The following is a 27702-nucleotide window of genomic DNA, read 5'->3' as shown; positions in this document are numbered from 1 at the left end:
TTTGCTCTCCTGACACTGTTAAATCCCAACATCAGCACTCCCTGCAGTAGCTGTTTGAGGTCTCAGAGCCGGGCAGGTAAATAGGCTCCTGTCCCTCTGGCAGCACTCTGAGAGCAGATTCAGTGCTGCCTGAATCTTAATGTGCCACTGCATTCCTCAGGGAAGGATGAGCAGAGTGTGCATTGCAATCTTCAGGTGCTGGTTTTTCTACCGATTTTCTTTTGATTAACCTCTGTTCCTCTTTTCCTTTGAGAGGGTTTTCAAATAATTTCCTTGCCAACCCCTCCAGGGGCGGTGTTCATGGCTCCTTTCTCCTCAAGAGCAAAGAAGCAGCACTTTTTCTTTTCCCCTCTAGCCCTTCCTGCCTGGCAGGCAGTGATGATGATCACTTTGCTGCAGGTTCTTACTGGCTCTAGGTGGGTTTAGCCTGATGCCCTGGAGCTGCCAGGCCTTGGCACTGTGTCAGTCAAGTGGAGCTGGCCAAGTTGCCCTGTCTGTGAGCCAGTGGACCAGTTTCTTTGCTATCCTCTGGGGTTTTTTGTGTGAGGAGTTGTAAATGCAAACTGCTTTCCTCTGTGACACATGTGGCTTTATTTTCACATAGGAGAGAATATCTTAAGTATGTTTTTATCTATCCCAAGAGATTCCAATTATTCCTTTTGTTAAAAAAGTCAGGTTTATTTCTATACTGGCATTCAAGGGGTGAAAAGTACAATACAGGAGTGGAAGTTAGACTTGCAGTATATCGAAGTCCTGCTGTGCCATTGTGGCTCTGTGAGCATGTAAAAGATGAGTCCTAGTCCTGCTTCTGCCCCTGACTAGTTGTGCAGTGGTGGGTTTGCTGTCTATGCTCAAATCTCTCCATCTGAAAATTGAGGCTCATGGAAACTGCACTGGATTCTGTAGGACACCAAGTTCTGCATCACAGGACTGCACTAAGGAAAGGAAATCACTGCTGTTTCTCACCAGTAGTGATGTACTTGCCTGATCTCATGATTCTTGGTGTTTGACTTGTGTTTGCTCACACTTCACTAACTTGTGTTCACTCCCTGATCTCCACAGCCTTTCCTACTGGCACCATGTCCTGGGACAAGTTGTTTACAGCCCCAAGGCTTATCTCGGAGTCCTTGACTTTGGTCCCATCCATCTGGGTGACCTGTCAGGGCTCATTGTGAGTGCACGTCCTCACATCAGCCGCAGACAGGGATCCTGTCGCGTGTACCGTCCTCTCCTCTCCCTTGGCAGCAGGAAGTGCTGATTAGCTCTTCCTCCTGCTCTTTCTAGCAGGCTGCAGTTCCTGCTCCAGATCTGTGCTTCACACACCTCCCCTTCATCAGCCACTGGAGTGTCTTGGGAGGTGGCTCTGACAAAGCCAAGGTGAGCTTCAGCAAATGCCAAAGCCTCTTTATCCATCAGTCCATTCCAAACAGTATGAGGTTTTCCAGCCCAGCTGATGCTTTGTGTGAGGATGGTAAAGTCCTTCAGTTCTCTGGGAGAGGCAAGAAGTGTGATTGCCACCGACAAAATGAGCATCATTTCTTGCACGGAGAAGACATACCCGGACTTTGCAGCTGGTTTGGATCATCCCTCTTGGCTACCAAAATAAATCTCAACCCTCTATTTAATATTGCCTTCCCTTTTCATAGCTTTTAAACAGTGCTGATGGTTTCTTTTGAGAAGTGCTAACTTGGCCCTGATTCCTTCTGGGGTGTTGGGCTCACTCATCTTCAAGGTGTGGAAGTGGAGGTCAGGAACAACAGAATTACCATATTTGCATGGAGGGTGCAGCCCTGCAGCATCCAGAGCATCCCATTGGAATTGTATCCTCTCTCCCAGAGCAGCTCTTTGCAGGAAGGTTTTTGTTTGGGTTTTTTTATCCTCCCTTTGTCCTCTCAGAAATAACTGCTACAGCTCCCTGAGACACGGATTGTTTATGAAGGGGCTGGAGCCATGTGTGTCACCTGAAGTAACTTGCAAAGCAAAGAGAAAGTGCTGATAGAAGAGTTGCCTTTGGTGCTGCTTCAGAAAAACATTTAGAGGCAGCACACAATCTACTCCAGCTTGAGACCTTTTTCTTGGCCTAGATGTTTTGGTGATTTAGGAGAGCATCATGTCTGGGAGTGCTGAGGCATCCTCTGCTTTAATCCATTTTGTAGGGCTTGATAGGGCCTGTTGGTGACACCTTTGAAGCAGTTTATTTCCCTGTGTTAATTGTCAGCTGTCACTCACTGACATGTACCTGTCCAAACATCATTGTGTCAGGCTCACAAACCACCCTAGCAAACAAAAGCAGCAGGTATTGAAATGGTTCGGAGCTGTGCACACCTGTGACAAACAGAGCATTCACTTGATGCTTGTCAGTTTTATTTACTTGGGATAAGCATGAATCAACCTCTCAATGAAAATGGCAGAATGTAACTTCCTGTGGCTTGCTTTATTCTTCTCCATTCAATTTTAGTTTCTCTTCTGGGAATTCACATAATCACCATTTGAGGGTTATCTGCCTTGATAGCTTTGTGTAGTGGATCTGTTCTCCTTTCCTGTTGTTGATAAAACTCTTCTGGTGCTGCACAGCTGTCAGCACAACAGAGCCATAGGGATTTGTATTATTTTTTGGTGGAAGCAATGACAGTCATTTATTTTGGGGTTTTTTTGGTTGTTTCTCACAGTCATTCACAATTGAAAAAACTATGCTGCGGTGGAGCAGAGCAGCGTATTGCACTGTGCTGGCAGGGACACACCCAGGCAGAGAGAGGCTATTGAGAATTTTCTGTAATGTACCATCCCTGCAAAGCAGACAAACACCCAACGTCTTGTCTTGGGCCAACACAGTATGAAATAATGGAGCCACTCTTTTCCTGCTGGGATGTCATTCACAATTGAAAAAACTATGCTGCGGTGGAGCAGAGCAGCGTATTGCACTGTGCTGGCAGGGACACACCCAGGCAGAGAGAGGCTATTGAGAATTTTCTGTAATGTACCATCCCTGCAAAGCAGACAAACACCCAACGTCTTGTCTTGGGCCAACACAGTATGAAATAATGGAGCCACTCTTTTCCTGCTGGGATTCTAGCACATCTTCCTGAAGAGAAGGGGAAGATACCTACACTTGCCTGATTGTGTGATTGCTGTAGGCTTGGCTGCACTCATTGCTGATGGAGAGCTCTTATAGTAAGAGCTGGTGTGGGATGAGAGGGAAGTTCCCTTTGTGCTTATCCCTGCTGTCCTTGGTATCTCACTGCCAGCCATGCTGTTGGGTTTGCTCTAGTAAAGGACAGATTTCAGTGTGCTGCATCTAGAGCTTGTGGTTATCCCCTGCAGCTCAGCCTGGTTTGGTTTGAACTGGCAAGGAATGGCTCTCAGTTACTGGGTTCTGCATAGGAGTTAACTTGGCAACATTGGGATTGTTGGCTTGGTTTTGGTTTTTAGAGACTGCAGAAAAGCATCTTGTTTGATAATCTCCCTGCAGTGGTCAGGTTGTGTGACCAGAAGTGGAAGGGGCCTCTGTGTAGCATAGGAACAGCTATTTCCCTGTAGGACACCAATGTCTCACTTTGACTGATGTTCCCATTGTGACTCTGCTCCAAGCATTCTGCAATCTCTGCTCGGAAGGCTCAATCCTGCTCTTCGGGCCACTATTTCCTGCAGTTAAGGGTCTCACCAATGTTTTCTGCCTGTGGGGAGCCCTGGAGTCTGTGGAAGGAGCAGAGATAACAAGCACCCATCTGTTCTTCTCTTCCATCCCCTCGGGATGTCCGGGTGGCCCTGCTTAGAGTCCGTCTCCAGATGAGATAGTGGAGGTGTCACTGTGGGGCAGTCAGGCCACAGAACAATAGGGAGTTGAGTCCAAGACACAGGATTGATCAGTAAGTACATCTCTGCTGTCAGTGAGAGGCAGCACTGTTCTGAGGAGGTCAAGGCTGGAGCTGTACCCCACATCCCTTCAGCTTCTTCCTCTGATAAACTCCCAGGAGAACAATCACACTTGCTCTTCTCAAAGCTTGGAGTCAGAAGCTCCACTGAGGGGAAGGCTGCAGGATCCACAGCGTGTGTGAGGGCTTTCAAGCCTCTGTTCCTGGAGTGGTGACTGTTCCTTGGCTGAGTGGGATGTTCCAGTATTTGTTTTTCTGTACCTGCTTTGTCATCCAGCTCCAGCCAGTGTCTTTGATGGGTGAGTAAAGAGCTATTGTCTTTTTGCTGTTGGCCATGTATAAGGTTCATACTGAGCCTCAGTGTTCTTAGGTGAAAGACTGGAAGATGGGAGAAATACCCTTTTTCCTTGAAGATGATGTAAAATCCTTTCCAGTTTGAAAGATCTTTCTGTCACAGAGCTTGAAGTCTCCCATATTGGGAGACACTCTCCTGCCTTGGCTCTGTGGGATTTTCCTCTCCCTTTGGAGGAGAGTCTCTATGAATAGATATTATGCTACTTTTTCCCCTGCTTCTTTGACAAATCTGAACTGAATTTAGTGTCATAATGCAGTGCTGCTCACTTTATTGCCAGGACAGAGACCTCCAGTTACACAATGCACACAGGATTAATCTCTGCAGAATGGTGGGCTTGGGAATGCTTGCTGGAGCCTGATTTGTCATCCAGTATATATGCTACCATGTCAGCTGGAGAACTAATGATATCATCAGGATTACAAATGGAAAAGCTTTGCTTCATAGCTAAACTTTGTCAGGCTGAATTGCTCAGGCCACGCACAGAGTGTTGGGGAGGAAAAATCTGAGCCAAGAAAAATGAAAACCAGAGGGAGCTGGAGACAGTTATACATCCTGTGCAGAACCCCCAAGCTTTCCTTATTTGAGGAGGACAGATGAGAAGCTGAGCAGTTGCTTCTGTGTTTTTGTGGAGTTTTTTTTCCATAAAAACACAAATTAGTTGTCAGTAAATTGTGTTTGGTTTCTGCAGGGAGGGTGACATGGGGCACTGCTGGCAGTCCCGAGGTGGCCAAGATGATCTGCAGTTTTCCAGCAAGCACTGTCTGCTTGTTTGCCTCCCCTTCGCTCCTGCCAGCAGCTCTCAGAGGAATGAAGGATGTGAGGGAATGCACCTCATTTCCCAGATGTGCTTTCTTCCAGCTCCCTCCCTGCCTTTAAATTACCTTCTGACTGTTGAGGAGACAACGTGATCTCCCTAGATGAGTGTTGCCAGAGTCTGTCTACAAAGGATATTTCATAAAGTTAATTACATGAAAGCTAATGAGACTGTGTATATTTTTAGTGTTGCCCAGCTGGGAAGCTGACAGGGCATCCCTGCTTCATTCACCTGGTTTGGCTTTTAACAGCACAAAAACCTTTTCACCTCAGTCAGTGACTCACCCTAAGGCCACACCAAATCCTCTAGTTAAAAGCAAGGGAGCTACACTGAGGGAAGCCCTTGGGAAGCTCTGTTCAGGACCCATCTCTTCCTTGTGGAAGAATTCAAGCTAGCTTTTGGACGATGGGATTTGCAGCACTGCTGTGGGTAAGGGCAGGCACAAAGAGGCAGGGGAAATGGAGAGAGCTCAGGAGGGATTGCCTGGTGACTCTCATCACATTCCCTGCTGCATCCCCCTCTCTGCTGGTCATGGTGGCAATGAATCAGCTCCTCTGAATATCTTTGACTTGTGGCACTAGAGATTCCCTTCCTAACCTAGATCCATGCTCCCTGTGCCAGTGTGCTGCTCTGCAGCACTATGAGTATGGCAGCTGCTTCTGCCTCTTCTGTGCTGGATTTGAGGCCAAACAAAACATTGTGGCTGAGGAAAGTGTGAGGAGGCTTGTCAAGAGATGTATCTGTGAGATCCTTGTACAAGACAGCGTGTCTGAGGGACAGTGCTTACAGATGATGCAGCTAAATTAGGGTGACCTGAAGTCCATTCTCTGAAACACTTGTAATTCCCACTTTGAAGTCAGTGAAGCAAATTAAAATGATGAACCAAGAAGGTTTGTGTCCAGAACATTTTAACAGAAAGAGTATAATGTCCTCCCCCCACCCAAATTGCATCACCCTATTGTTAACTAAACAGGGCAATTTTGGAACTTAAAAAGCAATGTGCTGTGCAAAGTAGAGGCTATTCCAGCCTGAGATGCATTTAATCAGAATGATTGGCTTTATTAGCCTAATTTTAGGAAACTGGAATGAATTTTCCTTACTCAGGGCAGTATGAGCATTCGTTTTGCTTAATAGGGAGTAGTTTGACATGGGTAAGTAGTGCTTAATCAGGTATTAAATGGGAGGGAGAATGGAACCTCTGGACTTTCAGTGGGAAGCTGCCAAATCAGGGTTAATTAGGAGAAGGCTGGAAATGTAATGGACACTTAAATTCTTCATTTCTGTTCTCCCTATGGTACTCTTAGGTTTTAATTGTTTGCAGAAGGTTTGCAAAGGCCTCTGAAGAGGGACACAGTCCTTGAGCAGTGCGTGAACAGACATGCACTTACCGGGAGTCCATATGTTCATGTCTTGGCCTCACAAGCACTTCAGTCACAGACAGCTGCTCTGTGCAGATTACGGGGCGTTGCAGGCTTGCAAGGAGCACAGCTGTGTAAAGAGTTGAAAGTTTTCCTCCCCAGGTCATCATTTAGACCTTCATAGCCTGCAAAGTTTAAGATAATAAATAAAAAGGTATAGCAACTCTTTGATTTCTCCCCATTGCCCCTTGTCCTGTCACTGCAGTTCCTAACCCAGAGTCCCTCTGTAGCTTCCCTGGAGCCCCTTCAGCTCCTGTCAAGTTGTTCTGAGGTCTCCACACAACCTTCTCGTCTCTAGGCTGAACAGCCCCAACTCCCTCAGCCTGTCCTTGTAGGGAAGGTCCAATCCTCTGATCAGCTTTGTGGCCCTCCTAAGCTAGATCAAGTGCGCCTAGGTTGTATTTCCTATATCAAAATCACCACCTGGACCTTGGATTTGCTTATATCTTTTTGCCCTGTCAGCTAAACACAAGTCACACTGTTACATAATGTTGTAATAGCTCTGTTAAAGGTCTTGGAGTAGATGGTCCAGGGAGGTAGTGGAGTCACCATCCCTGGCACTGTTTAAGAGACTCCTGGATCTGACGCTGGAGGATATGGTTTAGGGGTTGTGGCAGGTTAAGGGCTGGATTTGATGATCTTAGAGGTCTCCTCCACCCTTGATGATTCTAACAGGTAAACTAGGAGCTGTCAGAATTTTCCATGAGACAATCAGCTGGAATTGCTGTTTCTCCCTGGGGATCTCTATCCATCACAATGATTCTGTTAAGTCAGGGGTGGAAGCAGACACTATTTTGCATTCCTTGCAGTCATCTCTCAACAACTTGATTTGATATCTACCAGTTGTTCCCTCTTGTGTTTCACGGCATGTTGCAGCCCTGGACCCCTGCTCTGCCTACATCAGCCTGAATGAGCCGTGGCGCAACACAGATCACCAGATCAACGGCTCCCACGGGCAGCCCACGTGTGACAGCCACATGGGTGGGGAGTGGTACCGCTTCACTGGCATGGCCGGGGACGCCATGCCCACCTTCTGCATCCCCGAGAACCACTGTGGCACCCACGCACCCATCTGGCTCAACGGCAGCCACCCTCGCCCAGCCGACGGCATCGTCCCGCGCCAGGCCTGGGCCAGCTTCAGCTGGAACCCCCCCATCCATGTCAAGGCCTGCCCCGGAGGGTACTACGTGTACCACCTCACCCGGCCCAGTGTCTGCTTCCACGCCTACTGCGGCCGTGAGTACAGCATGTGTAGTGCAAGAGAGGCTGGGGGAACTGGGGTTGGTTAGCCTGGGGAAGAGGCTCAGGGGTGACCTCATGGCTCTCTGCAACTCCCTGACAGGGCTTGGAGAGAGGTGGGGGATGGTCTGTCCTGCCATGGCTGCAGGGAGAGGACTAGAGGGAATGGCCTTGAGCTGAGACAGGGAAGAGCCAGGGAAGAAGTTAGGAGAAATGTTTTCCCTGTGAGGGTGTTCAGGCACTGGAATATTGCCCAGGGGGGTAGTGGAGTCACCATCCCTGGAGGTGTTTCAGAGGCATCTGGATCTGGTGCTGGAAGATGTGATTTAGGGCTTAGGGGTTCCAGCAGTGACAGGTTGGACTTTGTGGTATCATAGTATGTTAAGGGGTTGGAATGGACCTTAGAGATGATCTGGTCCCAACCCCCTGCCCTGGGCAGGGACACCTCCCACCAGAACAGGTTGCTCAAGGCTATAGCCAACATGGCTTTGAACACTGCCACAGCGACAGCCTCCCTGGGCAACCTGTGCAAGTGTCTCACCACCCTCACAGAAAAAAACTTCCTAGCATCTGATCTACATTTCCCTCTTTCAATTTCTCTCCGTTGCTCCTTGTCCTGTCACTGCAGTTCCTAACACCAAGTCCCTCTACGGCTTTCCTAGAGCCTCTTCAGATACTGACAGGTTGCTCTGAGGTCTCCACATAACCTTCTCTTCTCCATGCTTGATGACTCTATGATTCTAAGTAACCACTGAGGTCTCTTCTCTGTACCTCCCTCATCCCCAGGAAGCATGAGAGGTGGTGAGCATCCATACACCTGCAAGAGGTGGTGCCTGGCTGCTGGCTTTGTCACCAGCAGTGTGTCAGGTGATGCAGGGCAGATGGTGGCCTGTCCACGTGGGATGGATGAGGCAATTTCACCCCCTCTGTTCTGCTAGTGGAAATTTTCCATAGCTGCCCTGGCTGCAATGACTTAACGCTCTCTGTGGGCCCTGTGGTTTGTCTTGGCATGCTACCAAAGTCAAAATTTGCATCTCTGACTTACAGTAATTAAACTAGATTGTTTCTCAGCAGCTTCAGCAGCTCAGCTCTCCCAACGTGGGCCACTCTGTACCTGATGGACCAGGCACAGGGTGTGACGCTGACAGGACACAGACGGTATTTTGCTGCATGCTCAGCAGTTTGTGCTGACAATGTTCTTGTCATGCCCTAGATTTCTATGACATCTGTGATGTGGTGGATTGCCAGGACTCCTGCCTGGACACCAGTGACTGCACATGTTCCCCAGGGACGACACTTGGACCTGATGGACAGACATGCCTTGGTAAGGGTGGAAATAACCTGTGCCCGCTACTGATTTCTCTCCCTTGGGTTTGTTTCTTGTGTCTCAATCCATTGCCTTGCAAAACAGTGCGAAAAATGAAGCATTCTGAGAGGAGTTTTCCCCCCTTGCTGCCTAGAACAGGTCTTTGATCCTGTGAATGGTTTCAAGAGATGACATCCCATGACTGAATGCATTCTGGTGCCTCTGGAGCTCTGTGTGTGCAGAGCTACTGATTTCTCTCCCTTGGGTTTGTTTCTTGTGTCTCAATCCATTGCCTTGCAAAACAGTGCGAAAAATGAAGCATTCTGAGAGGAGTTTTCCCCCCTTGCTGCCTAGAACAGGTCTTTGATCCTGTGAATGGTTTCAAGAGATGACATCCCATGACTGAATGCATTCTGGTGCCTCTGGAGCTCTGTGTGTGCAGAGACTAGATTTGCTCATGGTTCAGTAGCAGCTGAAGGCAGCAGCTGCACTGTCAGTAGCAGAGTCTCTTTGCAAGATCATGGTACAGTATCACTGTGGTATCCAGGAAATGCTGTGCAGTCTGTCATTAGAGACTTCCTCTCACATGCTCTGTTAAACGTCTCTCTCCTCCAAAAAAAGTATCGCTGGCTAGTGTAGGGCTGCACACTAAGCTCCACCATACTTTCTGCCCTTGTGGGGCCTTGTCCAGGGCCTGGGACTTGAGGAGAGCCAAAGGACTGTAGGTCCCAGCACAGCTGCAGTGGTTTTAGCATGACAAGAGGGTATCCAAGGGGCTGGCACTTGGTGGCACAGACTAGCATGGTCAGGAGGGAGGTGGAGGGCCCCAAGTGAGAACAGAGTGGGGAATGTGGGCTTTGGGGATTGCAAGGCAGTCCCCAGGAACCTCTGAGGGAGGATATCTGTGGTTGTGCCTGTACTGCTGGGAGGAGAACACCTGCACTGTAAGGTCAGGAAGAAGATGGTCTGTGGGGCAGAGCAAGGGGCTGGGAAAGGGTGGCTGTTGGGGAGCTGCAGGGCGACAGTGATGGACAGAAAGAGTTAAGGCAGAGGGAGGAAGGGGGGTGCTAGTTTGGGAGAGGTGGGATCTCATCTTTGGCTTTGGCTTGATTTGGTGGTGAAGCTGAAAGCAGAGTTGGTCCAGGAGGCTGTGAGGCAGATCAGTCCCTTCCACACAGACTGCAGCTGCCAAAGCAGGCGTGGGTGGGTTCTTTCTTCACACCCCTCCTGTTTCTGGGCATCAGGGCAGGGGCCGCAGTGATTTCAGTCTGGCCCTGCTGCAGTCACTCTTGCTCACACTGATTCTGTGGAAGAGTTTTGCTTCAGCAGCTCCACATCTCTGCAGCCAAGTGGCTGACTTTGCTCTCTCAGATAATTAAAAGCATTTATTGGCTGCTTCTCTGCAAGGCTTCCAGTCACAGGAGTGCCCTTGACAAGCACCAGCACTCAATAAATGTGTGGCAGACTCACAGGAAGGTATTTCCTGCAGGAGGGAGCACACAGGAGTCCTGAGCCTGTCTGTGTGTGCTGCAGCCGCCTTCATCCCTCCCACGGCCACGCCAGGCAGGATTTCTGCACTGCTGCTTCTCCTCATGATTCCCACATGGCACAACACCTCAGTTGTAATGATCACACTGGTTCACCTACTTGCAGCCTCTCTTGTGTGGCTCACTCGTCTTTCTAATGACTTTCTGTTGTGCTGAGTAATTGTGCAATCACCTCTCTGAGAGAACCATGCCAGCCTTCCAGAGAAACCAAACATAGCTCTGTTAGCCTTTCCTAAAGGAACAATGTGCTTCCTTCCCCAGTTCCCACTACCAGGGGGACTGAAGATGCTGCAGTAATGCATTTATGGCTGCCCCATCTCTGGAAGTGTTCCAGGCCAGGCTGGATGGGGCTTGGAGCAACCTGGGCTAGTGGAAAGTGTCCCTGCCTGTGGCAGAGGTTGGAATAGATGAGCTTTCAGGACCTTTCCAACCCAAACCATTCTGTGCATGCTAAGCAGCTCAGTGAGCCTCCCCATGCTGGGCTGACTTCTCAGTACATCACATGCTTTGAATCCCAGAGCAGAACTGCTGATCCTAAGTTACATTTTCATTTGCAAACTAACTTAGGGGTTAGGTAAGGTCTTAGACTTCCTGTCACGCATCCACCAACTCGGTGCATTGCCTTGGCCTCTTGAGTGCCTGGATCCATGTTTTACTATGCCGTGGTTAAAATGAGCTCAGAGCTCTCCCAATCCAGTCTCCAGACAAGCAGCCTGTGTCCCAGGAGTGCTGGTTGTCACTGGTGTGGAACAGCAGGGACAGATCTGTGTGTGCTATAGAAGTTGAAGAACTGGCAGGAGGAATTGCTGGGTACAGCCCTTGACCAAGCCAAGCTCTAGGCCCTCCTAACAGCATCTCTGTGCCTTTGCCAGTAGCCATTTCCCTCTTCACCCTCTGTTTTTAAGCAGCTCTAGTTTTATTTTTAGAGGGGAAAGTGTGGAGCCTGTCACATGTGTGAAAAGCAGTCTATGCGTGTGTCTCCTGGACATGCTTCTGCCTCCCAAAGCAGGGTACCAGCCAGTTCTTTGGCTAAAAATACTCAGTGCACGTTGCTTGTGGAAGGAGACACCACCACCAGCTGCAGACTTGAGTGGGACCACTGAGAGCTCATGTCTGACCCGCCTACCTGTCAAAAAAAAAAATGCTGTTTTGCTTTATTGTTATTTTTAAGCTTCTGACACCTAATAAATGCCAATTTCTAAGCTGTTTTGGTGGAGCCCTGTGTGAACCTTGATTGGTAACCTCAGTGTTGTGGCCTGCCAAGGAGAAATGGTTAGTGTTATGGCTCAGCAATAGCAGTGTCTGTTCCTTCCTGTCAATTTGCTTCACTTTTTGCGCACACATATTAAATCAGGTTGGAGAAGAAGAATCTCAGAGAACAAAGTGCCTTTCAAAGAGGAATTTTAGAACAGAATTAGGAAGAGTTTTCAGAGCTTTGCCAAGAGATAAAAAGCTACTGTTAGTGGGATTGCTCATTACATTCCAGAGCTCAAGGAGTATTTGAACAGTGCTCTCAGACACATGGTGGGATTGTTGGGGTGTCCTGTGCAGTGTCAGGAGTTGAACTTGATGATCCTTGTGGGCCCCTTCCAGTTCAGGATATTTGATGACTGTATGATCTCTGTTGCCTGATCTGGTTCAGGAGGCCAACAAAGCCAGTGTGACCAGTGCTCCCATGTGCCAGCTGTGTGATCTCTGGGGCATGTTCTGACAGTGGTTTGTTTCTTGCAGATGAGAATGAGTGTGAGCAGAACAATGGAGGCTGCAGTGAGTTCTGTGTGAACCTGAAGAACTCGTACCGCTGTGAGTGTGGGGTCGGGCGCACGCTGGGCAGTGACGGCAAAACCTGTGAAGGTGAGGCTGCAGCTCCCACAGCCTGCTGGAAATGACATCCATCATTCCCTTCCAGCACTGCTTCTCCCTTGGCTCCCCCAGCTGGGATTAAATGTCACTCATATCACCTCTGTGCTTGCCAGTGGCGTTGTTACTGAAATATCCTAAGCAAGCAGAGAGAAGTCTCCTTGTTGCTCTCACTGCCTTGTTCATTGCTGTTAGGATTTGCTTCTGTTTATCTCTGTGGGGGAAAGGCAGCAGTGCATCTAGAAGATTGGTTGTTTAGGCAGAACTAGATATTGCTGGAGTCACTGGGATTTGGCTCTGGAGATCTGTGTGGTAGCTGTTCAGGTGCAGATTTAGCATTAGGTTTGGCAGCTAGCATTAGCTATGGGTAATGTCATGACATTAGACTAGAGCATGAGGATGACTTTAGCCTCCCAGAGCAGAGATTAAGGAGAGGGGGTGCCAGGCTGTGAACAGCAGCTAGATTTGAGATTAGGGCTGCATTGTGGCTGTTTGTGTGTGAGGAATTAGCTGTGGGCTCCAGTTCCTTCCCTGTGGTGGCACAGCCAGGTGAGAAACTCTTGATGAATTTAGACTGGTGGCTTAGCAGGGGCTTACAGACCAAGTTGTACTTTTGATCTGTTATCACTAACAAGGTACAAACACCTTTGAGCAGAAACAGGCAAACCCAGCAAAAACTGATGTTTTCAGTGGTGAGCTGTGAAAAGCACTGTGCCCCCTCACAGGCAAAGCTGCTCTGTGTTCACAGAGACTGTGGGGCATCAGACAAGAAAAACAGCTACAGATGTGCCTCACTTTGCAGCTACCCAATTACCAGAGCTGAGTACATCTGCAGCCTGCATGTAGCCTTCCACAAGCTGCTGTGTGGCAAACATCTGTGGTGCAGGGAGGGAGGGATTGCTAGTGTATTTTTGGGCTGGAGTTCACCCTAAGAAGGGGAAAGATGAGATTCACTGACAGATTACTCCAGGCTCCAGGTTTAGTTCCTGTTTTCCCCCTCTTTGATACCAAAGCACATTTCATCTCACCTATGTGAAACATCACTCATCCAGCCAGTGACACTTTCCTGGGAAATGCTGCTGTGCAGTGCTCCTTAAGTACTTGCTGAGTTGTGTGGGGCCAAAAGTGTTCTGTGGGCTTCGTATCTTCCACATTCAGCGCTGAGCTGGGTGTCACCTAAAGCAGCTGTGCAATTCTTATCCCTGAGCACTGCACTGTCCTGACAGGGCTGGAATAGGCTGTTGGAAAACTTACATGTTTCTGCTGTTCCCAAAGTTGGCTTTTAGGGCCTTTGATATACAAGTTAATTTGCCTGTCTGCAGGAAGGATGGAGCTTCTCAGGAGTTTCACTCACTGCTGCTGGGGATGTTTACAGGCTTGTTAGTGAGTTTTATTTCTAAAGCTCGGTGAGCTGTTAGAGGACATGATTTACTTGTGAGCCACCTCACAGCTGTTGCTAAAAAGAACTAATGCAAGAGATTTAGCTTGATTACAAGAGCTGCCGAGGCTGAGTAGGGTTAAGAGTATCTCAGAATTTCCATTATTCTGCTTTGCCCATTACTTTGACTCATAGAGAGTGATCAGGCTGTTGTTTTCCATGTATTGTATAGGATTGAGTATGGGGTTTCCATTCTTTTCTTTACGTTTCAGTGGGAACCACACAGTTCTGATGGCAGGCTAGGGGAGAAATAGTTTGTATTTATGATTTATTTATCTTATATGTGCTATTGTTGTACTGAGAACAGTAGTACTCATCTAGCAAACTCATCCCAAATGGTTAACAAAATCAAGCAGTGAAGGTTGTTTTCTAGAAAAATCACAATCCTCTGTTATTTCGTTTATAACAGGAGTGGAAATGGCCTTACTTTCCTTGGATTTTCAGATCTTCAGTGTGTATGTGTATGCCTTTTCGGACTCTTTTTGCAGCTGCAGTGGTTAGGAATATGTTTTGCAGGAAAACTCAGCTCCTCAGAGAGTTGCCTCACCTGAATAGAAAAGACATAAGGAAAGCCTAGAGAAATCCTCCAATTATCTGTGCTGCCCTCTCCCCTCTGCACTTCACAGTGGGGGAAATGAGGAAGGGAATCAGCCTTACACCATGAACTTGCATCCTCCTCCTGTCCCTGTGATAACACAGCTCAGGGTGGCCAAAGTCTCTAAGCCTAAACCTCACAAACTAGCAAAATTCCAGCTAAAATAAGTCATCTGAGCAGAGTTTCATCCTCAGCCTAGGAATCTGGTACACCCACCTCCCTCACAGCTGGGAAACCCACAGGGAATGAGCCACTGCTCTTCCCTGCTGGGAGAGGGAGCTTGGCTACCTGTGGGGTTGTCATCACTGAGGCAGCTCCCTGCAAGGCTCAGGGCTTTCACTGTAAGTTTAAGAGGATTTTCCTCCCACCTTTTTGAAGTAAGAAACAACATAAGCGCTTAGTTTGAGAGGATGTCTCAGGAGAGGCTGCACAAGGGCCTGGAGTGACAGGACAAGGGGGAGTGGTTTTAAACTGACAGAGAGCAGGGTTAGATATTAGGAAGAAATTCCTCTCTGCGAGACTGGTGAGGCACTGGCACAGATTGTCCAGAGAAGCTGTGGCTGCTCCATCCCTGGAAGTGTTCCAGGCCAGGTTGGATGGGGCTTGGAGCAACCTGGTCTGGTGGAAGGTGTCCCTGCCCATGGCAGGGGTTGGAACTGAATGAGCTTTAAGGTCCCTCCGACTGAAACCATTCCATGATTCTAAAAGGATCAAGATGCAGATTGCCTATTCAGTATGCCAATTACAGCGTGGGATTTAATTTGATAAGCTTTGTCACAGATTTCCTAGTTAACCTCAAGGTGAAATGAGAAACACAGGAAATTGTACAATTAAAAATGGATTTCCACCTCATTTTCTTGGCAGTGAGCACTCACTGTGCTCTTGCCTTCAGGAGTGTTGGTCATACTGTTTGTTAGTCAGGAGTGTGGAGCCTGTATAGCTGCCACACAACATCCTGAGGAGCAGAGTGTGCTAAATTTCCTTTCTTTCCTTTCTTTCCCTTCTTTCCCAGAAATTGAAGGCTGTCACAACAACAACGGAGGCTGCAGCCATACCTGCATTGAAGTGGAAGACACATACCAGTGTGAATGTCCCAGGGGACTGGTTCTATCAGAAGACAACCACACTTGCCAAGGTAGGTCAGCAAAATCTCCCTGGCAGCCTCTGTCCCCCAAAAGTATGTTTGAAGGAACTTTTCTGAGTGTTGTTGTCATCTTCTCTTAGTGTGCCCTTTCCAGCTTGGTTGATGGAGCTTTGTCATTAATGACAGATCATCCAAAACTGAGAGCCTGAAGACATTGCTCTTATAACCAGGCAGGAGAACAGCCACAGGGCCCAGCTGGGTGCATCTTGCATCACAGGCAGTTTTGGCAGTGTTCACTTCCAATTCAGATTGCTTAACATCTCCCATTATACAGCTCTGCTTCAGCTGTTTGTTCCTCTGACAGATGTCTGCTTTAGAACTGACATTTTACGTGCTTCAGACTTTAATTCAACTGAAGTGGTTCAGTCCCTTCCAAGAATGAGTTTAAAGAGAGAGCAGCATGTTTTTTCCAACCATGTCACTAGCCATTCCAGTAAGCATTCCTGTCCTGAAGCAGGGCATTAGCTTTGATACTAGCTGTTCCTGCTGTCCCTTGGAAAAGTGCCTGGGATAGCATCTGAAAACTGACTGTTGCTTCTGCTGCATAGAGGCAAGGGGTGGCATTATCCTTGGAAAACCTTCCATCTGAGCCTCACACAGGGAGTCCTTTGTGCTGACTCACTCACACCTATGGCATGTACATGGAATAAACAAGTTGCATAGTTTTGTAGTATGTTAAGGGGTTGGAATGGACCTTAGAGATCATCCAGTCCCAATGCCCTGCCCTGGGCAGGGACACCTCCCACCAGAACAGGTTGCTCACGGCTATAGCCAACATGGCTTTGAACACTGCCAGGGTTGGGGCAGCCACAGCCTCCCTGGGCAACCTGTGCCAGTGTCTCACCACCCTCACATCAAAAACCTCTTCCTAAGGTCTCATCTAAATTTCCCCCTTTCAATTTCTCTCCGTTGCTCCTTGTCCTGTCACTGCAGTTCCTAACCAAGAGTCCTTCTGCAGCTTCCCTGGAGCCCGTTCAGATCCTGGCAAGCTGTTCTGAGGTCTCCAGGCTGAACAGCCCCAACTCTCTCAGCCTGGCCTTGTAGGGAAGGTCCAGTCCTCTGATCAGCTTTGTGGCCTCCTCTGGCCTTGCTCCAACAGTTCCATGTCATCCTGATGTTGGGACATCAGAACTGCGTGCAGTACTGCAGGTGGGGCCTCACCAGAGCAGAGTAGAGGGGGAGAATCACCTCCCAAACCAAGTTTCCTGGTTTGGGTTGAGATTTCCTTTGCAAATACATCCAGGCTACCAGGAGTCTGGTGTGCTCAGAGAATCTCTTGCAGTCTGATGTGTCACAGAGTGCCCAGACATCAGTTGGAGAGACAGATCCAGGCTTTGTGGTGGTCAGCAGAGCAAATATGCCTCAGAGAGGGAGTTGGAATGGTTCTGCTTGATGGAATTCCTGCTTTTTAAGCTCTTTAGATATGCAGAGCTCCCAGGGGTGAACACTGCACACTTGGGATTCAGCAGTGCTTACTGCTCCAAGCAGAGCCAGGTGGGGAGGAGAAGGAGGAGGGGAGTTCCATGAGCTGTGATTACACTCACTGATTGAAACTCTGATTGATGGCTACAGGCCAGGAAAGAGCAATGTTATTCAGCCCTGAGGCACCCCCAGCAGGGTTAGAAGCTGTGCGTTTCCCAGGTAGTGTTCCTCCTGCTCCTGAGGCTCTAATGAGAGCAGCAGCACTGCCAGGCTGGGGCTGAGGCTGCTCAGCTCAGAAAGCAAAACCACTTGTTCTTCTGCATTTCATGGATTTATGTCCCCACGCTGTGGTATGCAGTTCTGAGTAGGGGCTGTACCGCACAATTTTTTTCTGACATCTAATCAGGTTTATAGTGGTTCAATTAACAGTGCAGGGCAGGCACAGTTGCCTGAAGCAATTGGCTCTGCAGCCTGGCCACCCTCCCCTGCACTGTCTCCACATTCAGAACATACATCAATGATCTGCCACAGAAATCACAGGCTTGGCTGCAGTTTTTCCACAAAGATACCAGCCAATTGGAATTTTGCAGCCCATCCTAGTACCTCACCTCTTTCTGAGGTGTATGGGTGAGATGCTTTTCCTCTCCTCTCCCATGCCCAAGCTGTTTGTGCAGGTAAGCACTGTACAACAGTGTTATGTGTGCAGCAGTGGGTCAAGACTCAGCACCACTGAGCAGTCTGTGCAAAGAGATAACCTCTGCTCCTAGCAGCTGCACTTGGAAAGGCCAAAGGAGGTGGCAGAGGCTGGCACATGGTGTCAACAACAGCAGGCACCAAAATGAGCGTTGGACTCCCCACAGGAGCTTCCTAGCAGGGTCACGTACTCAGGCACTGGTGCAAAGCAGAGTTTAAAGCGCTAATGAGGAGTCTTTCCCAGTGCTCACAAGTGCTCTGTGGTGTGAACAGCTGAAATGTTTGACTGGCACAGACTGGGTGAGGCTGTCAGGAGCAAGAGGTGGATGGTGACAGCAGGACAGGAGAGTGCAGCTCTCTGAACAGATGCAGGAGGTTGTGAATAGTGGGTTGGCATCAGGATCACTCATTTCTGCTGGGCATCTCAGTCCTGGCAGGCAGGACCTGATTGCTTGCCCTGGAATAACATACCTGCACATAGCTATGACTACCTTGCCATCTCCCTTTCAGCTCCTTGGAGAACCAGGCCTGCCCAGGGCCAAATCCTGCTGATGCATCATCTCTGCATTGGTGGAACCAAAATACTGTCCTCACTATTGATCACTCTTCTCTGTGCAAATGTCTGGGGTGATCTGAATTCCGTTATCAGTTCCTCTGAGCTGGTTACTGTGAGGAATTTCCCAGAGCATTTTCCCAAACAGCCATGAGTTGGCTGGAATCCATTGGTTTCCTTCCATTGTTCCTGTGCCCAGGTGGTGGAGAGCAGACAGGAAGCTCCTGCAGCACTAGAGCATGGGGTAAATTGGTGATGTCTTTCTTCTTCCTCTCTGTGCCACTTAAAGACTTGTAGAAACAGAGAGAGCTTGAACCAAATTGGTCCTGAACTTCAGAGAATTGCAGTTAGGATCCAAAGTGTCTTGCCCTGAATTAGATCTTAATGAAAGCATCACATTTTCTTATTTGTCAAATGAGTCTTTAAATCCAGATTGAGCCAATCAGTCCTCCAAAGGATGTTCCTCTCTGCCTGTATTGCACTGTGTTCTCCAAGTGCCTTTTTCTCCTCCTGAGCTTTGCCATTTGCCATGCTCAGTTATTCCCACTTTCCTTCTGCTGCTGATGGAGGGAAAATGAAGGTAATTCTTAGCTCTTTGAGTTTCTGTTCTAACCCAGCAATGTCATTATGAGAACCTATTGCTTTGGGCACTCTGCATACGTTTTAGCCTATCACCTTGAAAAGATCAACTTTTAGTAAGAAATCCTCCCTGCAAGTACACAGAGGCTCTTACAAATACCTTAGCTGGGACAGAGGGATCTTTGAAGGGGGTTAAGAGGCATGTTTTAGCAGTATGCCTTGTATCCAAGATCCAGAATCCTAAATGACGTCATTAATGATTGAAATTAAGGGAAGGCATAGAAATGTCAAGGACTGGGGCTGTTGTTAATTTGGGCAAAAAGTTTGAGCAACTTGCAAAACATTTTGTCATGGGATTTTAAAATGTAGCCAAAGGAATTCTGCAAGGAGTTTGTTTTTCTGGCTAGGAGACCACAATATATGCACCAGTAACTTGTCCTATCTCTGACTGAATAGATGTATACCCCCAAGGAATATATATATATATATAACAATTACTTTTTATTGACAATTATTCTCTCTTCTTTCCTGTTTCCTTTAGTCCAAGCTCTGTGTTTTCTTCTGCTTCTTATGTAATGATATTTTCATTTCAAAACATTCACTTGGAGATCTCTATTAAAATTCAAAGGTTGGAAGGAAGTGGAGTGAGTGAGCTAATTGGGTTTGTTTGTTAGAGCTGAGGTTATTGCTTATAAAAATATTATTAGGGCATTTTGAGATGCTTCCATCTAGCTCAGTATCTTGTGGAATTACTCTGCCTTGTTTGGACGTGTTCTGGGTTTGATGTAAAATCTGATTAAGGGGCTTAAAAAAGGCTTTGCCTGGGGTGTTGTGAATTTGATATCCATATCTGGCAAAGGCTCTTCCCAGGACTTAGCAATGCAAGAGATATCAATCAAACCTGTGCGGAGTAATAAGTGAAGCTGGAAATCCTGCACAGCTAAGTTTCTGCTGCAAGTGCAATGGTTGTCTTCATTTTCTCCCGGGGCATAGCTGTGGCTGGAGAGTCTGGAGCAGTGGTTGCTCAGGTTTGTTTTGTGCAGGCAGGAAAGCAACATAGGCAGTTAGGTTACTGTGGTAAGGTAATAATCATAAATGCTGCATATGATTGCCCCTTTTTTTCCCAGTAATAATTGGTGTAACCCTTCCCCAACTCTCTGGTGGGTTTGTAGTGCAGGCTGTGATTCTGGGCTCTTCTCTTGCAGTCCCAGTGCTGTGCAAGTCCAGCTCTATTGAGGTGAACATCCCAAAGGACCTGGTTGGAGGTCTGGACCTTTCCCTCATCAACACTTCGTGCAAAGGTGTATCCAATGGCACTCATGTCAACATCCATTTCTCCCTGAAGTCCTGTGGCACTGTTGTAGATGTATGTATGGCTATTGCTGTCCTGTCTCTTGGCATCTCTGGGGCTTGGGGTCTTGACTATGGCTTACTTGAGGCGTAGAGTTGATTTAGCTCTACTGTCAGAGCAGTTTCCTGTGTTGCTGCAGAGTAGACCTGGAGTGGCATCCCAAAGTAAGAGAGCTTGTTTCATCGCTCCTCCAGTGGTGTGTCTCAGCATGGGTGCTACTTTCTGCTCCCCTAGTCCTCACAGAGGCAGCTTCACCCTCATTCCAGTGCAGAGGGCACAAGTCACTCTTCACCCTCCTACTGAGACAGATTCTGGTCTCCTGATAATGTTTCAAAGAATCATAGAATCATCAAGGTTGGAGGAGACCTCTAAGATCATTGAGTCCAACCCTTAACCTGTCACTGCTGGAACCCCTAAACCATATCCTTCAGCACCAGATCCAGATGTCTCTTAAACACTTCCAGGGATGGTGACTCCACTACCACCCTGGGCAGTCTATAAAGTTACACTGGCAACTGTGAGGAACCAGAGAGCTCATCTTAGCAATTGGGTAGCACTGGAAGCAAATCCCTGTGGTTTGTGCAGGAGGGCAGTGCCTTGCAGTTGACAGCAAACTGGTGATGTTGGTAGGTGAGGATGAACAATCATTCTGGTCACAGCATATAAATTCCAAGCTGTGCCTTCATGGCTATTTCATTTGAGTGTCCTAACAAGGGGAACTCAGAGAGCTCTTTGTCAGTGATCAACCCTTTCCCTTAAACGCCTTACTCTGCTGCAGGTAATAAATGACAAGATCATTGCCACCAACCTGGTGACAGGCTTGCCCAAGCAGACCCCAGGGAGCAACGGGGACATCATTGTCCGCACCAGCAAGCTGCTGATCCCAGTGACCTGCGAGTTCCCGCGTCGCTACACCATCTCTGAGGGATATGTGCCCAACCTCAAGAACTCTCCCCTGGAAATCATGAGCCGCAACCAGGGCATCTTCCCCTTCACCCTGGAGATCTTCAAAGACAAAGACTTTGATGAACCCTACAAGGATGCCCTTCCCACCCTCAAGCTCCGGGACTCACTGTACTTTGGCATTGAGCCCTTGGTACATGTCAGTGGGCTGGAGACACTGGTGGAGAGCTGCTTTGCCACTCCCACCTCAAAGATCGATGAGATCCTCAAGTACTACCTGATCCAAGATGGGTGAGTCCACTGTTACCTCTCTTACTGGCTATTAGATGAGAATTGGCAGAGGGGCTGACTTGTGTTGACTCTGTGATGTAGGAGATACTATCCCTTCCCTGCGGCAGCTTATCTGCTGCGCTGCTAGCAAACACCAGCAGCCATCAAGCTGAAACCACCTGTCCCATCAACAGTAATTGGGAGAAACAGTGGGAGGCATGGAAAGAGGTTCCTCTGAGTGCAGCCTTTACAGGACATACTTCCCTGTAACTAGCTTTGTGGATAATTGAGTTGGCTCTTGTAGAAGATATTATCTTTCCTGATATCCTCTCTCTGCCAGCCCACAGAGTGCCAAACCAATGGGCAGAACCCTTGATGGCCATGTGCTGCTGCCAGGCAGCTGCTGCAGCAACTGGAGCAAGTTGCTTAATTTTCCCATAATGGCCTTGTTACAGCCTGAGCCAGAAGACTCCATGTCTAGTCCTGGTTGAAGCTCCAGGAGCTTTCTCTGATGCCAGTCAGTACACTAAACTTAGGCTCCTTCAGTTTGGCTGTAATTTTCTGAGTTGTTTGGGACTAGTGGTCTTTACAGGATATGCTAAAAACAATTCGGTATGGGTTTGTGGGTTCACTGTAAAGGGTTTTACATCAGAGGTTTGGGGCTCAGCTGTGGCTCCTAAGATGATCCCTGTTTTCAGACACCACTTTGGGTGCTGTGCCGTGTTACACCAGTGCTGTGGGGTGTTTCCATCCAACAGCTTAACCAGACAACACTGGAAGTGTCACAGCTGGGAGCCAGTCTGCTGTCCTCTTGGGAGGAAAATCCAGCCAGAGGAATAGCTAAGACATACCCAAGTCTTGTAGTCTGACAGTCAAGGGACTGTGTGTGTGTAAGTCCTGTATGTTGCCTGCCAGACCATCTAATGAGGGCAACAGTTATTTCCTCAGCTGCCAAGGCTAAACCATCCACAGTTACAGATGGTGATGGCAACTCAGAGAATCTTAGAATCATAGATGATTGGTGTTGGGAGTGGCCTTGATGATATTTAGTTCCAACCCCCGTCGTGTTGTCTTGTAGCTAAAGGTTCCTGCAATGTAAAGTACCCAAAAATACTATTTTCATTTCATTCTGCCAAAGGATTCAGCATTAACCTGCTCTCCCGCCATCCTGTGCTGCACTCCTATGCCTGACACTTCTGGGTTTATGAGCAGATGTGTAATGGAAGGATTGATTTTATCGACTCCCTGGCTCAGCTATTCCTGTGGACCCTTCAGAGAGTCAAGGCTCCAAACACACATTCATTTCTCCCCATGAGTGCAAATCATGGGATTCAAACAGCAGCCAAAGCCTGAGTCAGGTAGAGAAGGCAGAAAGTGTCATGCCATGAATTCACCCCAGCACAAGCTGGAGGATTTACGGCACCAGCAGCCCCTTGGTACCTGCAGAGGGCATTAAAACTTCACCGAAGGGAAAAGTGGGCTGGAGCCTCAGCCAGCCTCTCTGCTCTCCAGCCTCACTGCAGCGCCAGTGTCCCCCAGTGCTGTGGTCAAACTGCTCACTAACGATGTGCTGTCGAGCTAACTGGGGTTGTCACTCTGTGCTTGCAGCGACTCTGAAGTAAAATTAGCTGAGTGCACTGCTGAGTTGTCCCTGCTCTCAGCAGTTCTCTACTAGCCCAGTTTCCTTCCAGCCCCAGAAACCCATTGCAATAAAGATGGGATTTTTAAAATAATTTTGATTACATAGGTCCAGATAGACCTGCAGGTTCTAGAGGGAAACAGTGTTTAAATTTGAGGGGATATACTTTGGACTTATATATATGGGGAAATTCTCTCTGCTTCTTTCTTCTCTGTTAATTCCCTGCCTGCTCCAGTTGGCAAGAGTTGGGGGCTGCCCTCTGTGGGACTCCACCCTTCTCCCTGTGCTGATGTGACCACACTGGAAATCAAGGTTTTCCCAAATCCCTCCACTGTGTCTGTAGTACCCTGTACTGCTGCTAGCCCCAAAGCAGCTCTCTTGCTTCTGGTCTTTTCTTCCTCTTTCTGAAAGCAAAATGAAACCAAAGGCATTGACTGATGACACCAGTGATAAACACTGAAGCTCTCTGGGCCATCCAGAGCAAGGTCATATCACCAAGGGCAGCCTGATGTGCTCAGGAGCAGTGATTTATCTGTGCAGGAGGTGGTGAAGGTGGTTCCATTGCAAGGCTTGTTCTGCCTCAGGCTGCTCTTGCTTTCTAGGCTGAGGCAGATGGTTTATTGTCAAGACCTTCCTTTCTGCCTTGCAGCCCCAAATAAGAGGGTCAGAGCAGACCTCCCATGGCACTGCCCCTGAACCTCAGAGTTATTTTCCTTGTGTCCTGACCAGACTCATCCATTTTCCTTCTATACCTGTCTTTTCTCATCTCTCCAAGGTGGGAAGCAGGGTATGGAGACTTCCTGGGAGGGTTGAACATGGTATGGCCCCACACAAAATGCAAAAGCACTTGTTCCTGTGGCTCAGGAGGTTTCTGAGCTGGTTTTGTCCATGTGTCCCTGGTTCTTCCTTGTGGTTCTCCTATCTCCGCTCTCCCTAGCCTCAAGCCAGTAGGTTTCCTGCCACCAATTTGAAGCCCCTTTGGAGAACCTGGGATTTGGGAGTCAGTTTGAGCCAGTGTCCAAGAATCATCACAGTTTATAGGCTCACAGGTCAGGGCTTGCCTCTGAGTGGACTTCATGGCCCCAAAGCTTGGCCAGTCACCTCTGAAAAGTCTTGAACTGCCATTGATTACAGCCAGAAGCCTTCAGGTGTGCCACTTTTAACACCAATTTTATACTAAACAACTTAGTGTTTGGCCTCAGGAGGGAGGAATCTGTCAGTTTCGTAGATACACAATGGTCATTTATTAATTTCACTGGGGCTGGTTTTTATGTTTGTCTTCAGGCAAGTGAACCACACAAGTGCTGGGATAGTCCTTCAGGCTGTGACCTCCTCTGGATGTGGAGAAATGGAGAAATTCCTGGTGGTATCAGGGAACCAGACTGATGCCTAGTGCTCCCAGGGACATACCCTGCTCTCTTGTACAGAGCAGAAGGGCAGTGCTGGGAGGGATTGCAGTAGCTGCTGTCAGCCCAACAGCACAGAGATTTCCAAACAGGTTACAGTGAAGACAGAGCTGCATATAGATGTGGAATTTGCTGTTTGACAATTGAGCATGTCAAACCTCAGCGTTGCTGACAGTGCTGCACATGTTTCTGGTTTAAAGATGGGAGCTGGAGGTTGCTGCAGGAGTAGGACTCAGCTGTCACACCAGTACCTCTTGTCTCTTACACCACCACTCTTCCTTCTTTAAAATATCCTTTCAAGTCCACATATCTGGAATTAACCTGCTAGAAAGGATAAGATGCATTGCAATGGCATGTAACAGCAGCATTAGGGCTCTCAGGATGCCCCAGGCTTTGCAATAATCAGAATTATCAAGTCACCATAACTTCTTGTCTTGCTGTATCTCTGTCAAACCCTAAACAGTCTCAAATAGTTTCTAGATCCACTGCACCTGGAATGTACCTTTATATAAAAGTAGCTTATTTTCTTGCAGTTCCATGACCTCTTGTATGATCACATAGTGCTAGTAATGAAGAAATTGAAATTATGAGTTGTAGTGTAGTGAATTTGAGCTGTTTGACCAAGTCCAGCAGGAAGACAAATATAAATGATGTAAAGCAAAGTAAATGTGGCTTTCTGTGTTTTTCATCATCTGTGGTATTTAGTAATGTGAGTACAGACTTCTTCATTTTAAGCATAATTTATGTGCATATATATGTGTAGACAGAAAGCACATAGCACATTGTATGGTGTATAACACTGCAGGCTGTTGCACAGGAAGGTGAAATGAGGACAAACTTGCCTGCAGCTCTGGCAGTCCTTGTGTGAGGGGACTGGGCCATGTCCTGCCAGCTCTGTGCTGCTGAGCTGTTCCTTGTCTGGAGATGCTATTAGCATTGCTGTTGTTTTCCCCCATCGCTCCCCAATTCTCTCCTGTGGCCAGAGAGGAAGTAACAGGGATGGTAGCTGAGCTGAGAGAGCCAAGCCCTCCTTCCCTTTCTCTGGTGAAGTAGGCTGGAATGTCTTTTCTCTCTCTTTTTCCATTGCTGGGAAAGCCATTAAAGCTATCCCTCTGCTTCCCTCAGCTGCGTTTCGGATGACTCCGTGAAGCAGTACACGTCGAAGGACCATCTTGCCAAGCACTTCCAGGTTCCTGTCTTCAAGTTTGTGGGCAAAGCCAACAAGGTAAGCTCAGAACCGAACTCTTAGATATTGCATCAGCTCTGAGCTGACTAAGGAGTCTCAGCATGGACTTGGCCAGATGAGAGTGCAGAGGAGGGGAATGGTTAGGCCAAGGCAGGTGCTGCAGTGCCTGTTCCAGCAGTCATGTCTTTCAGGAACCTGGCACAGGTACTATAGAAGAGAGTGATATAAACAACTGAAATTAAGTAAGATATGAGGGACAGTTGTGGAACATCAGTGCCTGTTGTTTCCAGGGTGTTCTTAGTGGACCCTTGTGTGCTGGGTGAGAGGTGTTCCCAATCACCAGGCACATTTTGCAGTGTCCTGTCTTGAAAACAAGACAGTCTATAGTTTGGAATCTCTTCAGCCTTGTGTCTTCCCTAGCTCCTGTGAGTACAGATGCCAGGATTCCAGATCCAGGGCCACCATAGTGTTTAAGTCCATGTGAAACCAGGCCATGCAGGCTGGTGGCACTCTGGGACAGCAGCTCTGTAGTGGGAGGTCAGTTGAAGGATAAAGCTGTTTTCCTAATGCTAATAGCTTTCCTTTTTGTGTGCTGGAAGAAATTGGGTCTTTCAGTCATTGTTATGCTCAGCCAACACTGCCTGCTCCAGAAAGTCTAAATCAGCTGCTGCTGCAGCTACCAGAGATCCTCAGTAGGGTTAAACCAGACAAGATCTTTCAGAATTCGGGAGTTTTCCTTGGCCATCTGATTGCCATTGCTACTTCCAAGCTGCATCCTCCCAGCCTGCTCACTGGATCTTGCTCCAAACCTCACCATTGATCAAGTGTTTGTGAATGCTGCTTGCAGGGTTCTCGCTTACTCTCCTTGTCATTTTCAGCTCAGGGAGCAGCCATCCTATCACTGCCTTTGCTGTGCACAAAAACAAGACAGCTGTCTCCTGCTCTTTGCATTCCCCTCCTTCTCTCGGCTTCCAGTCTTGGCCCCTCATCAACCTGCATTTTCCTCCTGTTCCCCTTGTTTCCTAGCTTTGTGTTACTTCAGCTCTCTCATGTTTCTCTCAGTCCATCTCCTCAGAATTGTAGAATAGAATTACAGAATCAGCAAGGTTGGAGGAGACCTCTAAGATCATCAAGTCCAACCATTAACCTGTCACTGCTGTAATCCCTAAACCATATCCTCCAGTGCCAGATCCAGATGTCTCTTGAACACTTCCAGGGCTGGTGACTCCACCACCTCCCTGGTCGATATTCCAGTGCCTGAACACCCTCACAGGGAAAACCTTTTTCCTAACATCTCCTCTGACTCTGCCCTGTCTCAGATCGAGGCCATTCCCTCTAGTCCTCAAGGCTTCATGTGTTCTTGACCTGCTCCTGCCATGCAGCTTCTACCAGTCTATAAGTTCTTCCAAGCTTATTTCTGGCATTTCATTCCTTCCTCTGGAAGATCATTTCCTGCCTTCATAGATTCCCTGTCTGTCCACCCTTGGCTACCAGACAGACCCTGTGCTCTGAGGTCTCAGCCAGGCCCTCTGGAGTGGGCACACAAGGAGACACTGGAGCATCCAGTGTGGCTGTGGATGGCCATGGTGGATATGGATGTTGACACAGGGACAGAGATGGCTGTGTTCTGGCAGGCAGTGACTCCCAGAGCTGTGCACTGACCCAGCCCACTGTGTCCCCATGCCAGGAGGTGTTCTTGCATTGCCGCATCCTGGTGTGTGGAGCACTGGACGAGACCTCCCGCTGCGCCCAGGGCTGCCGGAGACGCCTTCGCAGGTCACCCCAGGCCCAGGAAGAGGAGGAGAAGGAATCTGTCCACGTGGCAAACCACATCCTCACAGGTGGCCCCATCAGAATCGACTTTGATGACTAGCTGCCACCCTCAGAAGCAGCATCTCCAGCTGAGCCCAACCCTCCTTGTCATGGCTGTTTGAGAAACGAGGTGTTTGATCAAGCCCCACTTGAACCTCAGGACTTGTTTCCTTAACCACATGGTGATCCTCTGTGAAGATAACCACAGAGCTGGACCTGGACTGCAGAATGGTTTGGTTTTAGCTGTGTATCTCCCCATCAGCCCTTCAGCAGAAGGGACCCTGTGGCTTTGCAGGCCTG

At 48.3% G+C, this 27702-nt stretch overlaps 1 protein-coding gene across 1 annotated transcript; it reads left to right on the top strand.

Moving 5' to 3' along the window:
* OIT3 (oncoprotein induced transcript 3) lies at positions 1 to 27463 on the top strand. The gene is made up of 9 exons (XM_009078327.1): positions 1 to 29; positions 7334 to 7695; positions 8912 to 9022; positions 12283 to 12405; positions 15457 to 15579; positions 20041 to 20201; positions 20965 to 21380; positions 25530 to 25629; positions 27278 to 27463. The coding sequence occupies exons 2-9, from the start codon at positions 7437 to 7439 to the stop codon at positions 27461 to 27463; spliced, it is 1479 nt and encodes a 492-aa protein (XP_009076575.1). The 5' UTR covers positions 1 to 29; positions 7334 to 7436.
* The last annotated feature ends 239 nt before the right edge of the window (positions 27464 to 27702 follow it).

The sequence above is a fragment of the Acanthisitta chloris genome, unplaced genomic scaffold (assembly GCF_000695815.1).
Source record: "Acanthisitta chloris isolate BGI_N310 unplaced genomic scaffold, ASM69581v1 scaffold6247, whole genome shotgun sequence".
Classification (NCBI taxonomy): Eukaryota; Metazoa; Chordata; class Aves; order Passeriformes; family Acanthisittidae; genus Acanthisitta; species Acanthisitta chloris.
Note: the sequence above shows the minus strand (reverse complement) of the source record. Positions and strands in the feature narration are given on the sequence as shown.

Bases quoted from the DNA above. Each gene is read 5' to 3' on its own strand.
- OIT3 (XM_009078327.1), top strand. From the start codon at position 7,437: ATGGGTGGGGAGTGGTACCGCTTCACTGGCATGGCCGGGGACGCCATG. The intron at 9,023-12,282 runs GTAAGGGTGGAA...TGTTTCTTGCAG, and splicing joins TGATGGACAGACATGCCTTG to ATGAGAATGAGTGTGAGCAG. The intron at 12,406-15,456 runs GTGAGGCTGCAG...CTTCTTTCCCAG, and splicing joins TGACGGCAAAACCTGTGAAG to AAATTGAAGGCTGTCACAAC.